Here is a 15,724-nt window from a genome sequence, read left to right on the forward strand (position 1 = left end):
TATACATATTTAAGGAAGAATTCACCAACAATCAAAATTACAACAATATACTTCACAGCTAGTGCCAAAAAGGTTAGCAAAGTGGAAAGCATTCACTCTGATACTAACTTAAGACTGAAAATATGAGAAAAGTAGCTTAAGGAATTTATTATCTTCAACTTCTCTATTATTTATAAAAGAAAAATACATAAAAAATATCTAAGTTAATAATGCTAGCAACTCTAGGAATTTAATACTTACAACTCACAAGTACATTTGTTAATCACCTACATTAAATATACATATCTAACAACTATTTATATTTAATAGATATTCTAACAATTGGTATTCCAATACCTTTTTTATTTCACTTGAAGAAATTGTTTTCCAACACCTAAGATTTTCTCCAAAAAAAATGCAAGAGTTTTCAACCCATTGAAACTTTAACCTATAAATTACACTTGAATGTTGAATTCGAAACCATTTAAACATAAAACCAGAACAATTTTATAATCCACGTGTCCTATATTTCAAATAAAGTGTAAGTTATGTAAAATGCCGAATAGTTTCATTGGGAGATGCACAAAAATTAAAATTCAAATCCGACTAAACCTTTTTAGAGGAATTTGGTTCTTAATCTAAGCGCTGCAATTGTTTTAATGGATCAATTATGAACCAAATTGACCTTGACCTGTTTCTAATAACTTCACCGTTTTAAAAGTTAAACCTGCAAAACCTGCAAAATATGTAACGGTTTTGATGAATTACGAAAGAAAGGCTAATCAATACGAGAAAATTTACCAATCATAACATTTTGGAAATGGCATGTGCATTACTTCAACAATTAAAAAATTCCATGTACTGCTTAGCCGCAAACGCAACAGCAAACTATATGATGATACAAAACTACAGTCTGTACCAATGGAAAAGGAGACAAAAGTGAAACCAAGAAATAAGGTTAACATAATTTATTCTTAGGAATGCCAACACCACCTTTTTCGATCGGTTATAATTTGTCCATCCCATAATGCTACTTCATTTTGGACATGTGACGTCTATATAAAGGTAGATAAGGAGTATGAACACAACCACAATCCCATGCCTGAATGATGTAATAATAAAGAAACATGGGAATCCAACTTAAACACCTAAAACTTGACATACTACCCACTACTGTGCTCTAGAGAAACCACAAACTGAGCAACAATAAGCTCCCCTGTCAAAACAAAAAAATAGGCAAGACAAGAGGAACAAATCAAGCCAAGTCTATCATAATACACAGAAGGCCTGATTGTAAATTTATCACAATGCTACATGGCATTACCGCAATATGCACCTGATCCTTCCCCGTGAGACAGGTCCAAAGTAAATAGAACACAAGGTTGTCCCCATGAAATTTTGGCATTGAACAGCTCCTTGGATTACCATTAAAGTGTTCAATTATCGAATTAACTCAGCACTGACTCCGAGTTCACATGATGACCATGGCCCCCTGAATTACCATTAAATCCAACAACAGGTATAGAGCGCTGAGCAAAATCAAGTAATAGTTTTTTCTGGTGATCATCGGTGTGAGGTAAACTTGCACGTAAGAGCTCAACTGGCATTTCCTTGCTAATAGCTTTAGCAGCATCTGCACCAATGGCAGCCATATTTGGTGTCCCTTGTATAAGGAATGATTGCATTACACCATCATATTTACTCACACAGTACTTGGTCAGAAGGCCAAAGAATTCATCAAATGTAGCCTGCCAAAGTGAACGGTTTGCAATATTATAATTGGTAGCAGCATGAGGATCAGTTAGAAGTTCAGTTGCCCTTTCAAGCACGGATACTAGAATAAGGGAAGCCCCATCTCCAGCTGAACTTCCAAGGGGGCGTAGGGGTGGTGGATCAGAAATACAAACAGCTGCTGCTAGACAAGCACTAATTGCACTTAGATCCATTTCACGGATGCATCTCGAAACAACCCTTGCAAGGTTATTAATAGTGTCTGCTGAAGCTGGATCAGAGGAAAGATTACCAAATAAAAACCTTAAATGCCGAAAGATGGCCATGCAGACTACCCGCATTAGATCACCACCAGGAAAAAGCAGTTGAAGGTATCTAGCAAGAAGCTTTCTACCCTTGGGTAGAGAAACTATCCTGAGAAAAACAAAGTCATCTTTTGCAGCAAGTGTAACTGTACGTCCATTCTTTCCCAGTGGATCAACTAACTGAAGAGAGGCAGCAAGTCCTTCCAAAAGACCCTGCCGTTTCCGTTTTAACTGAAGACCACCATCTTGGAGCTGATTAAAGCGTAGGAAACGATCAATATCATCTACATCAAGAAGAAGATAAATACCATCTTCAATTGTGACCCTAGCTGCAAGCATGGGTTCCTGTTCAAGGGGTTTCTCTGAAATGCTTTGCTCAGGACTACCTACATTAGAGGAATTTGGAGGATCAACTTCCAGTAGAGGGCGGGGCCTGCGAATCGATGAGAATGGAACCCTCCCTAGAGCATCGACCTGAAGAAAAGCATGTGGTTCAGTATTAGAAGAGGGTCGTAGAGGAAGTTCCCTTATTTGAGCTGGACTGAAGTGGTGCCTCAATTTAGCACCAGAAGACTTTTTTGCAAGACAGCCTTGGTGGTAATAATCATCAACATATGGATCATTGCTATGTGTTGCTGCAAGCTGCATTCTAAGAATATTCTCAATTTCATCAGTAGTCATATACTTGGATCTAAATCTAGGCCATCCACTATTGCTTCTAAGGCCACTTGTATCAAAACCCTGAGGGGGAAACCGGAGATTCGGCCTACCTATTTGAGCTGACTTTGGCATTTGGTCCCTCAGTTCCATCAGCCCGAGCATCTGATCATACTTGTTAATCATGGGTAAACCTGAGGAAATATTGGGATGATCTCCAGGATATAACCCTGTCTGGTTTACCAATTGATTCTGCATCATCTGATTAAGAGGAGAACCAGTAGGAAATTGGCGCATGTTTCCACCAAAAGGTGGCCCATGATTTATTCCACTCAACTGTAATGCAGGATTGGAGAAATGAGTTCGATTTTGAGGTGACAGTGCCATCTGAGCTCCCATAGCATGATAAGGAATGTTTAAATGCCCTGTATTATGACTTGGAGAAGCCTGCTGAGATCTACCACTGGGCGGAGGATAAGAAGTAAATGAAGAATTTGGTACCAAAATTGGTTCACTAGAAAAATGAGGAAATTCCGGCTGCTTGTCAGGATATAAAGATGTTCTATGCGATGGCCTTGTTTCTTGTAAGTGAGCAATTGTGGAATGTGGTTGTGATGACCACCGTTTTCCATCATGAGTAGTTTCAGTACCATACATATGCTGATCAAACCAGTTGGGAGCCGTCTCACCAGGTTGGAGCTGGTGATGTTGTTGCTGCCTAGGCTGCTCAGGATATGAGGATGTTCTGTACAAGGCCTTTGGTTCATGTAACTGAGAGAGAGAAGAATGAGGTTGCGATGACATTCTTCTTCCATCCAGAGAACCCTCATTCTCATAAGCATTCTGTTCATACCAGTTAAGAACATCGTCCTTCTGTGCCCATTCAGCTGCAGAATCTGAATAAGATATAAGATGATAAATAATTCAGTTAAGTGAAAAATTTTGCATACAGTGACAATAGAAGAAACAAGAATGCTAAAAGCCAAGTGTAAGGTCACTGGGAACTCAAAGACACACAAAACCTCATCTTAATTCATCAATCTTCAGGTGGATTTTACAGACAACACAGTCTGATGAAATATCATATCCAGGAAACATCTGTGCACCTAAACTATTTATATGATTAGTCAGTGACCCAAAGAATCAACTCTACAGCCTTAACATATTTAAGTTTGCAACTTTTGCCCAACTACAGCCTTAACATATTCTTAGTCATGATTAATAGTCATGCAGCAAAAACCCTCACCTTTTTTCCATTAACATAGAAAGCTTGGACCATATTATTACAGGTCTTTAATGCATGCTTGCACAGTTCCAAAATAACTTACATTTTTAAACACATATGCATGCTGACGATTAACCTTTTGGTGATGGAGTTTTCCACAGTACATTACACTAATCTCAGCCTCCACAGAACAAAACAGTATATTATTACTGAGTGTTTTGATCCTGTATCATTTGTATGGTATCAGAGCTCTAATGATGGTAGAAGTAGATGATTCATTTGACAATGAAAGCTTCAAGGTGTATACTAGAAATAAAAACGGTGTCTTAAACTTTATATATTTCTCAACATTCCAATGTATCCAACCAACAAGCTATTACAGAGTCTACAGGAAATTAACCACCTTATAATAACTTGAGGAGGTGTCTTCTCCACAGTTAGTGGTGTGTCAATTTATGCAGTCTCTTATCATCAGAGTGTAATGGTACAACTTATGAGATATTTAGGTATGCTCTGAATCAAGGATTGTTACATGAGAACAAAGGGAACACTAAAATGTTACGCTTCTATGCTAGTCAATACTTGGTCTACCATCAGATGCTGCATTTTGGTTGTCAAACTAGAAAGAAACTCTTTGTATTAATAGGAGGATGTGGCAAAATGGTGTTTTACAAGTTGACATACATCACATATAAATGATTCAATAGACTTTATGAAAAATAAGGAAGGGAACATGAACTTTAGAACCGGAAAGGAGGAATGTCCTAGAGGATGATGGAGAATCCAAATTTGAGAGGACTCAAAAGTAGAGCAAGATTGGAGAAAAAAGATACCTATTTATGTACGAATACTATCGTTAAATTCCAAGTTGTTAAAACAACACAACCTTACCTGGCAAGATTATGGAAAACACAATGAACAGAAAATGTTATTGAACACTTTAGGTCATGGGTAAGTTTTTAAATGTTAGAAAGATTTGGAACATAAAGAACATCTTTAAGGTTGAGGAATGGCAAAAGGGAAACATTACCACATACAGTTATTAGGATGAGTCCCATTAGCAACAATAATGTGGTTACTAAAAAGAGAAACATATAATATTAGAGATGAGTGAAGGGTCATATGGTATGTGACACCAGAGTCGAGAACCCAAAAGTCCTTAGACACATTAAAAGATGAATTGAAGTTCTTATCATAGCTAGAGAGCAAGTACCAAAAGGTGACTTAATGGTAGACTCCATCCAAGATTTCATACGTTCAATTTCAGCATGTTATGCATGTATCTCTGAAGTTAGAAGCTTAGTGCTTAGTGGAGTGTCATGCTCCAGATGTGGCAACACAGGCAATTCTGATGATGGCAAAAGGTCCAACAAAAAAGCTCAACAACGACTCTGACAACAACTCCAGTGAGGGTCTGACAACAACTCTGACAATGGTTCTAGTGAGGGTCTGACAACAACTCTGACAATTGTTCTAGTGAGGGTCTGATGAAGGTTTGAGGTCTAGAGCAACTTCGATGAGACTCCAACGAAGTTCCAACGACAACTTTGGTGAAGGTTCAGTAAAGGCCCAGCGAAAGTCCAGCAAAAACTCCAACAAAGGTCCGGTGAATGTCCAACAGCAACTCTAGGGACAACAAACGAGATGGAAGAACAGAAAGATCCACAAGTTGGGTGCACTTCAGGCAATCCCCATATTTAAAGGAAATGGGTGCACTTCGAGCAAATCCTAAAAGGAATTGTAACTAATATGGTAAAGAAGAAATGTTGATACAGGTCTCCCAAGATCGGGAGCTCTAGTAACAACTAGAAAGAATTAATATTAAAGAAAGAAGATTTTATTCAATTGATTCAAAACAGTATATCCCTTCTATATATAGAGAACTCAAACCCTAAAGTAATAATTACAAGAGATTTCTAGCATATTCTACCAGCTTCTAACAACTTTCAGTACTACACTTAATATCCAATTAACAACAGTTAACAACCTTGTATTCTGGAAAAGTTAGACTAAAATGTGGTTTCTAGATCAACTGCAGAGACCGAATAACAAGCTAAATCAATGTCTTATATGGACTAAGGAGAGGGCAAAACAATTACTTCATGAGATGAAAGTTTGAAATGTAGATCATATGATGTTCAATTGTGATAATCAAGTAGCTTTAAATAGATCCTGTTAGGAATAAAAGAGAATGAGTTAGACACGTGTGAGACACGTGTAAGGAGAGTAATATGTTATAGTTGTTAGAAGAGAGAGAAGGTATAAATAATAAACTAAGTAGGGGGAGAGGGGGATCGGAGAATTTGTTCAGACTGGATATTTTCCAGAGGAGGAAGGTTAGGCTTCCTTGGGGTGATTCTTGTATTCTGATTCACTCATTCATCATTAATACATATATACATACTTTTCCATTCTTTATTCGAGAGTTGTGGTGAGAAGAGAGTCTTGATTAGGTTATTGGCATAAAGTAACCTAACAATTTGGTCCGACCTGCCGGATCCAGATCGGAGGAGTTGCGCGATGGAGAACAAGATGAAAGCACTGGAGGAAAGGTGGGAAGGAAAGTTCGAGTCCATGGAAGCCATGTTGGAAGAGATTCGAGAGGAGATGAGAGGAAGGGCTCGAAAGGAGAGTCGCGACCGTGGAAGACGAAACATTAATCGCGACCGTGGGAGAAGAAGGAACCAGCGTCGGAGCTCCGAAGGGAGTCGCGATTCCGTCAACGCTGAACGCAAACGGCGACCACCAGAGAAGTCGGAGGACGAAGCGGAAGAGGACAGAGGAGACGTGCAACGTAGCGGGATGAAACGCATTGAACTCCCAACATTCGAAGGAGTGGACCCCATGGGCTGGATCGCGAAGGCAGAGAAATTTTTCGATCTACAGAACTTGACGGAGAGGAAGAAGATGAAGTTGGTATATACCTGTATGGAGAGAGGCGCGAGCTACTATTGGATTCGTTTCTGGCGGAAGAAAACCCGACATCCAAATTGGAAGATATTCACGGAAGCGCTGACGCGGAGGTTCGGCGAACTGAATCGAGACACCGTTTGTGAGGAGCTGGCAGCGGAGCTACAGGAGGGAAGCGTCAACAAGGACTTCCAGGAGTTGGGAAATTCGGTGCCACAAGCATCGGGAAAACCAGATCACTCATTTTCTGTTTCTGTCGATCTTGAAGCTGGCATTATAAATGGTGTTGAGGCTGTGGGGGCTATTGAGCGAAGATCAGATACTTATTCGTTGATTGGTGATCCGTTCGATCTTGGGTCGACAATGATGAACAGTGATTACTTTCGCAATGACAAAGAAACCAAACAAAACAATTCGGCAAATAGACCATTTAATTCCGAAAGGGACAGTTCGGTGGAAAGAAAGCTTGATGAGGATATTTTGAACTCTCAGGAGAGGAGGGTTAGGGATTGGCACTACACTCATTTGGAGCATGATTGTGCTGCTTCACTTAATAATGTTTATCTTTCCGATTGGAATCACGATGAAGTGTATAGGAGTTTTGGAGGAGATCATGGTATGATTATAAGGGGTCACAGTTTCGTTGTTGAGTATCTGGGAGAAAGAATCACAATTCCCTTGAACCACATTGTAACAAATGTGTCAAATGATATCAAGGAGCCTGGTCAATATTATAAAATCAAAGTTTCTACAGCAAATAACAACGATTTCTTTGGTGATACTGTTCTTGTTACTGTTTTACTGGGCAGTTTGAAGGCTGGAACTATACAGTGGTACCCACCTTTGCCACAATGGAAATGTTTTTCGGGGAAGCGTTTTAGTTATGGAACTCTAAATACAGTGGTTCTGGAATTTCCTAGTGAAGTTTGGGATTATGCTGGGGACTACTTGGAAGCAACAAATGCGAGGAGAAACACTAGAGGTCACTACTTTATGTTTTGTAATGTTAGGAACGCAGTTGGGGTTCCTGCCCTTATTGCATTAGAAGTTGGTAAAGTAGCCACAGATGGTCAAAGCTGGAGCTCTTCGGGTCATCTCAAACATGCAATTAAGGTTCTCCGAAAATTTTTTGGGCAGGATTCAGTTCCAGATCATGTTACATATGTGGTGACTGATTGGGATACTGTTTGGGGGGCGATGATGAGTGGCCTACGTGAGTCTGTTAGCAAAATGGACATATTGAGCACTGGAAATGAATATATTGTTGAGATGAAGGGATTAGAAATCAGAGACAAACTTTATTTCTTTGAGTCGGGAGGTTTGGATGTGAATTTAGGAGCTACCTGTTTGGCATCCCTGGGAAAAATGAAAGTAGATTGGTGGCAGTTGAGCATGGAGATTGAGCAGGAAGAATGGAAGACATCGGTGGAGGATTCGAGGAGCAGAATGTTGGAAGTTGATAGAATCCAGGAAGAATGGAAGATATTGGAGGAGGATTTGCCACCACCCAAGCCTCCAGACTTGAATTGGAGGGCATCACCTGGGAAGGGAAGAGGAGCATTACGGCAAATAACAGTTCCCTAACTTCAACCTTGAGGACAAGGTTGATTTTGAGGGGGGGAGTAATGTTAGGAATAAAAGAGAATGAGTTAGACACGTGTGAGACACGTGTAAGGAGAGTAATATGTTATAGTTGTTAGAAGAGAGAGAAGGTATAAATAATAAACTAAGTAGGGGGAGAGGGGGATCGGAGAATTTGTTCAGACTGGATATTTTCCAGAGGAGGAAGGTTAGGCTTCCTTGGGGTGATTCTTGTATTCTGATTCACTCATTCATCATTAATACATATATACATACTTTTCCATTCTTTATTCGAGAGTTGTGGTGAGAAGAGAGTCTTGATTAGGTTATTGGCATAAAGTAACCTAACAGATCCTGAGTGGGATTTCCTCAAGCAAATCAGCTTTTACTTTTCACTTTTCAAATTAAACAAACGCCACTCCAAATTAACGTATTCCAACTTCCAAATATTAACTCTAACAGCTTTATGCTTCCACTTCATATAAACAAGTATCATGTATGAGATGGCCTCTCAGTATTGGAAGGGAAATATATTATAAATGTTAAATAAATACAAAATTAAAATCAATGAAAAAAAGGGGCATTAAGTTATGATAAAAAAACACATAGAAAATCCTTTACAACTACTTTACTCACTTTGTCTCGATCCCTGTTCACCAATATATTCCGTGCTTTTTGGTCCACTTACAACCTTGTTCAACTGAAATTAAACCCAAAAAAAAAAACTTAATCTTCGTATCAACATGCACAAAGCAAAACATTTGGATTCAACAACATAAGAGATGCTGGCATATTACTAATTATTTTTCTCATTTTTCAAGAAGGAAAAAAAGGAAACAGAAAATAAAGATGAGGAAAATAATACATACAAGAAATTTGATGGGGTACAACCTAGAGAGACCTAGAGGCCTACATCCATAGGCCAAATGAGGAAAACTCATAATGACAAATGGAAATTAAAGTGAGCAGCCACTGTAACGACTAAGAATGAGTACATTTTCATCTTCACTGGACAAACTTCCAACTCTCTAGTACTACGCTGGTCAACAAGCATAGGATCACTAATATGAAATAGAGCACACAAAAAGATCAAGCTCCTAGCTTGATACCTTGAACTAATTTGAAACAAAATTCTTTTTCATAGTCAATAAAAATTCTAGCACATCAAATGATAGCATTGAGAAACAGGACCAAACCAATTTCTTGCTTAACCCTTTTGTCACAGGAACATTGAGAAATTAAAATAAAAAAACAAATGAAGTTGAACTATGTGGTAAATAAAGGTTAAGATATATCAACAACAGAAAAAAAAAACACTTTTACTTCTTTGTACCTCACAAGCCCTAACTCACCTATTTGAATCAATACAGGGTTTACTTTGTTCGTACTACCCAATGACAAATTTCATATATAATATAATATAAATATTAAAATAAATAATTATCAATTCTTTAATGAATGCAAGCAAATTGAGATAATATCATCATATGACAATATTTCAGTTAATTATCTAATAAAAATACCAACCATTCAAGGAGAGAATGATATATCATAATTTAAAAGCCTTACCTTCCAAAATGTAGTACTGAGATCATCAATGTCAGAGATAGATTTTAAATCCTCAGCCTGAAAAATTGGAAGGAGTTGCTAATAGCATCAGATCGATTAAGAGTCAATGACGAGTAACAGTCAATATCCATTGATTTTAGGAGGGGTGGGGAAGGAAGCAGTGATTATGCCACCATTTGTATATTTCAAATTATCCTGGAAACAAAATTTGAAGTTAAAGTCAAAAGAATTATGGACATTAACCTCATCTCTGTTGACAATGAACTCCCCATTAGACTCAATCAAATCGTCATCATCTTCTAACCCTCCCAGCTCAACTTCTTGGACAGCACTATCCGAACCAAAAAAAGCATATTGCGATGCATCAAAAACAGTACCTTTTGCATAGAGGAAAATGTGTCAACCATTAGAACTATTTAAAATGAAAAGTATAGGATGCATGGGTGATGGCATAATATCAAGTCATGATGTCAAGTTTACAAATATGTAAAACAATTATTTAAATATGTAAGACACCAAACATTGCATTAAGTCAAAAGATACACAAGTAAGAGAATTGTTAAGACACTTGTAAGACATCATCAATTTCAAAATGTAAAGCTGCAAAATACCGTCATAATAATCCTAATGGAAGTGAGTTATTCATTGAAAGTGCAACAAGGCTCTCACTAAAATAGAAGAAATGTAAATAAAAATAATATTCATATAACAAAGCATTGACACGTGGAGAAATAGCTCTTGACTCAGGACTATCTGATTTGCACACAAAAAAACAGTCCTGGATCAACTACCTGTGTAAAGCAGGTAGAGAACCATTACACAGTCACCAAACAGTCGGGTCATCAACTTCAGCAGTCAACAGCAACATACCCCAAAAGATGGCAACAAAAAAAAACCAATTCATATGAAATAATCAGCATGTTAAACTTTCTAGAATTCATAACATCAACAAAAGGTTTTGGTTCAGCTACTCAGCATGCCGTGTAAGAACTTAGAACCTGAAGCGTAAAAAGGCTACTGTGTGTGAACTGAAGATAACAACCAACAAACAGAAATGCAAAAGAACTCCTAACAATAATAACAAGTAATATTGGATCAATTTTCTTACAATTCAAATCAAATTAGTCTATAAAACAGACCAGATCTACATGAACAAACTGAATAAAAAAAACACGCACAAACATGCATCAAGATAAGGTTAAGATAGAAAATAAATTGAATCCAGGAAGGTGAAGCAAACCTGTGGAAACATTCCCCAGTTGCCTAAGATCCTCTGTGTTGGGAACTCCCCCAACATCACCCCCAGTTCCAAACCCATCCATATCCACCATGAAAAGAAAGGCCAAAACCCAGAAAGAAAAACAAAAATATTCAAAGCGAAAAGAGAATCCAACACAGAAAAGATTCAAACTTTAAACACTATATCTTTCTCAGTAAAAACTTAAACCGAAGGAAAAGGGGAGAACGAAGAAGAAGATTATCCGTGCAAGCAATTGACCGCATGAAAGAGGATTATAATTTGGATCAAAACCAAGGAGAACAATAGGAGGAAGAAGATAAAAGAAAAAGACGAAGAGACTGGGGAACCCTACAAATACAAAGGCGATATAGATTGAGATTTATTTCAGAATTTTTTTTTTGTAGAAGAACCCTAAAACCGGAAGGAATCGAGTAATCGATAAATAATTTATAAACAGTAGTTATGGACAGATTTATTTATATTTGCAAAAATTTATCCTGATAGTTAATATCTATTAAACTCTTTGTTAATATTAATATAATATTATTAGATTGTTCCTGAAAATGAATGACTATTCAATTTTTAAACAGAAAATAAGGTATAGAGTTGAGCTTATAGTTTCTTTTAAATATAAATAATCTTAATATAAAAACTTTTAAATATAATTCCAATATTGGGTCTACATTTTCTTTTCCAGTTTTATCTTTTAATAACCAATTTTTTAAATTTAAATAATTACTCATAATAAAAAAATCATTTTTCCAATTTTAACTCTTCAATAACTATTTTTTAAAATTCAAATAATTATTTATAATAAAACACTATTTATATAATAAAAAAACTAGGCAAATTACTTATTTTTATAATTATGTTTAATAAAAAATATTTTATAATTTAATTAACTTTTGCTAAAAAAATTAAATAATTATGAATATGTATAATATTTTATTTTTTTAATATATATATATATATATATATATATATATATATATATATATTACAGATTTTATTTGTACACATTTGTTCTTTTTTATTCTTTATATAACTGTTTTTTACAACTAAAATAATTATTTTTGTTAATTTTATCATTTTTTAAAATTGATATTTTTTATTTGACTATTTCTTTTTAAACTTAAAAGTTTTTAAAAATTTATCCCTCAATAACCACATTTTAAAATTTAAATAACTACTCACAGTAAAAAAAATAATTTTTCAATTTTATACATCTCAAGGAAATGATGAGATTGAATGTAAGAATAGACATATTATTGAAACCATTAACACAATTTTAATGCATGGTAGGATTCCTCGATGACATTTTCACTTTATGGTATGTTATTAATCACAAATCATCAACGATTTTTTATAATAAAATCTATGATTCTATTTTATTTTTTCATGTACACCTCTTCATCATTTACCTCTAAAAGTTTTTTATATTATATATTTAGTTCATAATTTTAATCTTGATCTTGATAAATTATCTCATAGGTTACACAAGCATGTTTTTTTAGGATTCACTAGATCACACAAAGATATAAATGGTTTTTCTTCTTCTTTTAATTGTTATTTAATTTCAATTGATGTCATATTTCATGAGTCTTCTCTTTACTTTAAGTCTCCTTCTTATTCATGTGTGTCTCCCTCTAGTACCGTCCGTCAATATTCCAATTATATGTGATATCTTATTGTGTCTAGTCCATCTCTAGATTCTCCACCTCCACCAACCATTTAGATGTATAGTCGATAACAACGTTCTCATAATTCCCCAGATGACTCACTTCTAATGCCCAATCATCCATCTCATCCGGCTTTGAAAACTAAGTTTGACCTTTCAATTGCCCCCCGTAAAGGTATACATTATACTCATAATATCTCTCCTTGTTACACTGCTTTGAGTTACTATAGATTGAAATGCAAGAAAACACAGAAGGGTGAGTGTTTGAACAGTGTTTTAAACATTTTCGCAATTCAACGCTTAATGTAGGAAAGTAGATAGGATGAATATGCACATGAAGACTAGTAGGACGAATACTTTCTCTTTCTCCCTTCTCTTCTCTATGTTGAATATTCAACCAATTGTCATGTGGTTGCTCCTTCTCTTCTCCATTTCCTACATATCGAAGAACATTAGACATGTGTATAGACTTGGTGAGCAATAGAATGAATATTCAAATTATGCTCTCTTTCTCTTCTTCTCTTCTTTTCAATATGCTCTCAACTTTATTTCTTTACTTCATTTAATTTCAACCTCAACTGTTTCAACCTCTTTTTCTTTTATTTTCTTCCTTCTTTCTTTTATCCCATCTTGGGCATCATGATTCATTCTTTTCTTTTTCTGCTTTCATTTTTTCATTAATCTTCTCTCGTTGGATGTGGAGTTGAGCATTGTGTAGGCTCCTTTAGTGCTTTTTGGTAGATGGTCACACTTACTTGTCTTGTCATGCAAAGATACGATGTTTTATCATATCTTGATTGAAGCGCGACTTGTACGACATGTCAGAGTAAGACTTTATACTTAGATTATTCCTAGAACATTCTAAAGATAAAAAAAACAATGATACAGAACATAGGTTGATTTCACTGCTTTTTAAAAATAAGATTCTATTAAGAAAATCTCACGATACACACCCTCAAACATTTTCCTAAAATTGAGTGTTATTATTCATTGATAATTGAAGGCTTTAAATAGTCGTGACACTTACAATGTTACGGGAATAAAAATAAAATCTGAAAATAAAATACCAACTATCTTAAAAATAAAATCTGTTTAATCTATCATAAAATAATATTGTGTACCTAGATAAATCAAAAATCATAACTACGTATCCCTATTTTATCTCTATCAAATCAAACTAAATATTACTATACCCAAAAACTAATAAAATAATATTTAAACAAAATTATTAATAAAATCCTAAAATTTAAGTTTATCCCAACAAACTCCCCCATAAACTTAAATTCTTCCTTCCTTCATTCGGCTTTCCATGTGCATCATCCCACACTAGGTTTGCTTCTTTCAATCAGATTTAAGTTGAAGTTATCCAAGCTCTTACTAGTCATACCTTGCTTCAAGCACCTTCTCTCCAATATTTTCAACTCTAGTTCATTCAACCGGTTCTTCTTCGCTTTTGCTTGGGTTGCTAGACGACCATGCTTATCCTTTAAATACAGTATCTGGTCCTTCATAAAAATTGAATTACCATTTTCAATTATCTGACCTATGCTTAAAATATTGTTCTTCAGCTCGGGAACATAATAAACATCCATAATCTCTCCTCGTCCATTGTTTTGCATATGTCGAATTGTTCCACGCCCTTTCACGGCCACCTTAGATTCATCTCCGAAAGACGCAAATTTGGCCTCCACCTTGGTGAGTTTATCAAAAAAGTTCTCGTTTCCACACATATGATTGCTTGCCCTAGTATCTAGATACCATATCGAGTTGGTAGAAATCTCATCAATCTTTGATTTCAAGCATGTTCCAACATCCGCCTTCTTTAGCTCCTCAAGTTCAACCCTCTGTTTATTCATAATCTCATTAGCTTCATCCAGAAGCCTTCATATCCGCTGAATCTCTTCATCTTTTGTTTGAGTTTCTTTTCCACGTTTGTCGCACCTTTTACCGAGATCAATTCATCCATTATTGAGACCAAATTTTCCATGTCCACTACAACCGAGCTTTTTACCAGCAATAGTTCTTCTGCATCTTTAGTAAGGAGATTAGTCACCCCCTTTGTCTCGGTCTTGTAATACTTTGCAATATGGCCAGCCTTGCCATAGTTATAGTACTTGATTGATCTACACTCATTTGCATAGTGGCCATACTTGCCACACTTAAAACACTCAACTCTTGACAGATCTCCTCGGCCTTTCCCTTGTCCTCGGTCACGCCAATTCTGTTGACCAGTTTGCTCTTCATTATCATTCTCAAAATTACCTCGGCCACGTCCACCTCGTCCTCGGCCTCCTCGTCCTCTACCGCCAGGACCTCGGCTTTGAGTAATCCGAGATTTATTCGAGTCAAATTGTACCTGTAGTGCTTGATCGTCGGGTTCAACATGATCATCCCAACTCCTTCTTCTTTGTTCGTGGGTTTTTAATGACCCAACAAGTTCATCCACTGTGAGAACTGATAAGTCTTTCGATTCTTCGATGGCACACACGATACTTTTGAAATCTTCTGTAAGGGATCTCAAAATTTTTCCCACAACGGCTTGATGGCATTTGTTCTCCATTCCTTCCGATTTGGTTGGCCACCTTCTCCACCCGAGTTATGTACTCGGTTATATGATCTTTGGACTTCATCTTCAACTGTTCAAACTATCCTCTAAGAGCTTGTATTAGGACCTGTCTAACGCGTTTATCCCCTTTATACGCAACCTCCACTATCTCTCATGCTTCCTTTGCTGATTTGGCATTCGCTATTTTTTTGAATTCCGACTCATCTACTGCATTGTAGATAAAATACAATGTTGACCCATCTCTTGTATGAGTTTTCTTCAATGCTGTCATATGTGCCACCAT

General features: G+C 36.3%; 2 protein-coding genes across 3 annotated transcripts; both read right to left on the minus strand.

The window, feature by feature from the left end:
- Positions 1 to 919: 919 nt before the first annotated feature.
- Positions 920 to 11,611, minus strand: LOC124829987 (topoisomerase II-associated protein). 2 transcript variants are annotated; one of them, XR_015784757.1, is made up of 6 exons: positions 11,198 to 11,611; positions 10,201 to 10,334; positions 9,958 to 10,014; positions 9,025 to 9,088; positions 1,304 to 3,568; positions 920 to 1,195 (listed from the first exon to the last, which is right to left on the minus strand). XR_015784757.1 is itself a non-coding variant. In XM_047303572.2 (5 exons), the coding sequence occupies exons 1-5, from the start codon at positions 11,286 to 11,288 to the stop codon at positions 1,428 to 1,430; spliced, it is 2,487 nt and encodes an 828-aa protein (XP_047159528.2). In that variant the 5' UTR covers positions 11,289 to 11,611; the 3' UTR covers positions 920 to 1,427. The 2 variants fall into 2 exon arrangements, 1 of the variants encoding a protein (XP_047159528.2); XM_047303572.2 differs by having other exon boundaries at positions 920 to 3,568.
- Positions 11,612 to 14,191: 2,580 nt separating this feature from the next.
- LOC148201400 (uncharacterized) lies at positions 14,192 to 15,435 on the minus strand. The gene is made up of 2 exons (XM_088108853.1): positions 14,824 to 15,435; positions 14,192 to 14,719 (listed from the first exon to the last, which is right to left on the minus strand). The coding sequence occupies exons 1-2, from the start codon at positions 15,433 to 15,435 to the stop codon at positions 14,192 to 14,194; spliced, it is 1,140 nt and encodes a 379-aa protein (XP_087964979.1).
- Positions 15,436 to 15,724: the final 289 nt, after the last annotated feature.

The sequence above is a fragment of the Vigna umbellata genome, chromosome 3 (assembly GCF_029865625.1).
Source record: "Vigna umbellata cultivar VRB3 chromosome 3, Vumbellata_1.0, whole genome shotgun sequence".
NCBI lineage: Eukaryota > Viridiplantae > Streptophyta > Magnoliopsida > Fabales > Fabaceae > Vigna > Vigna umbellata.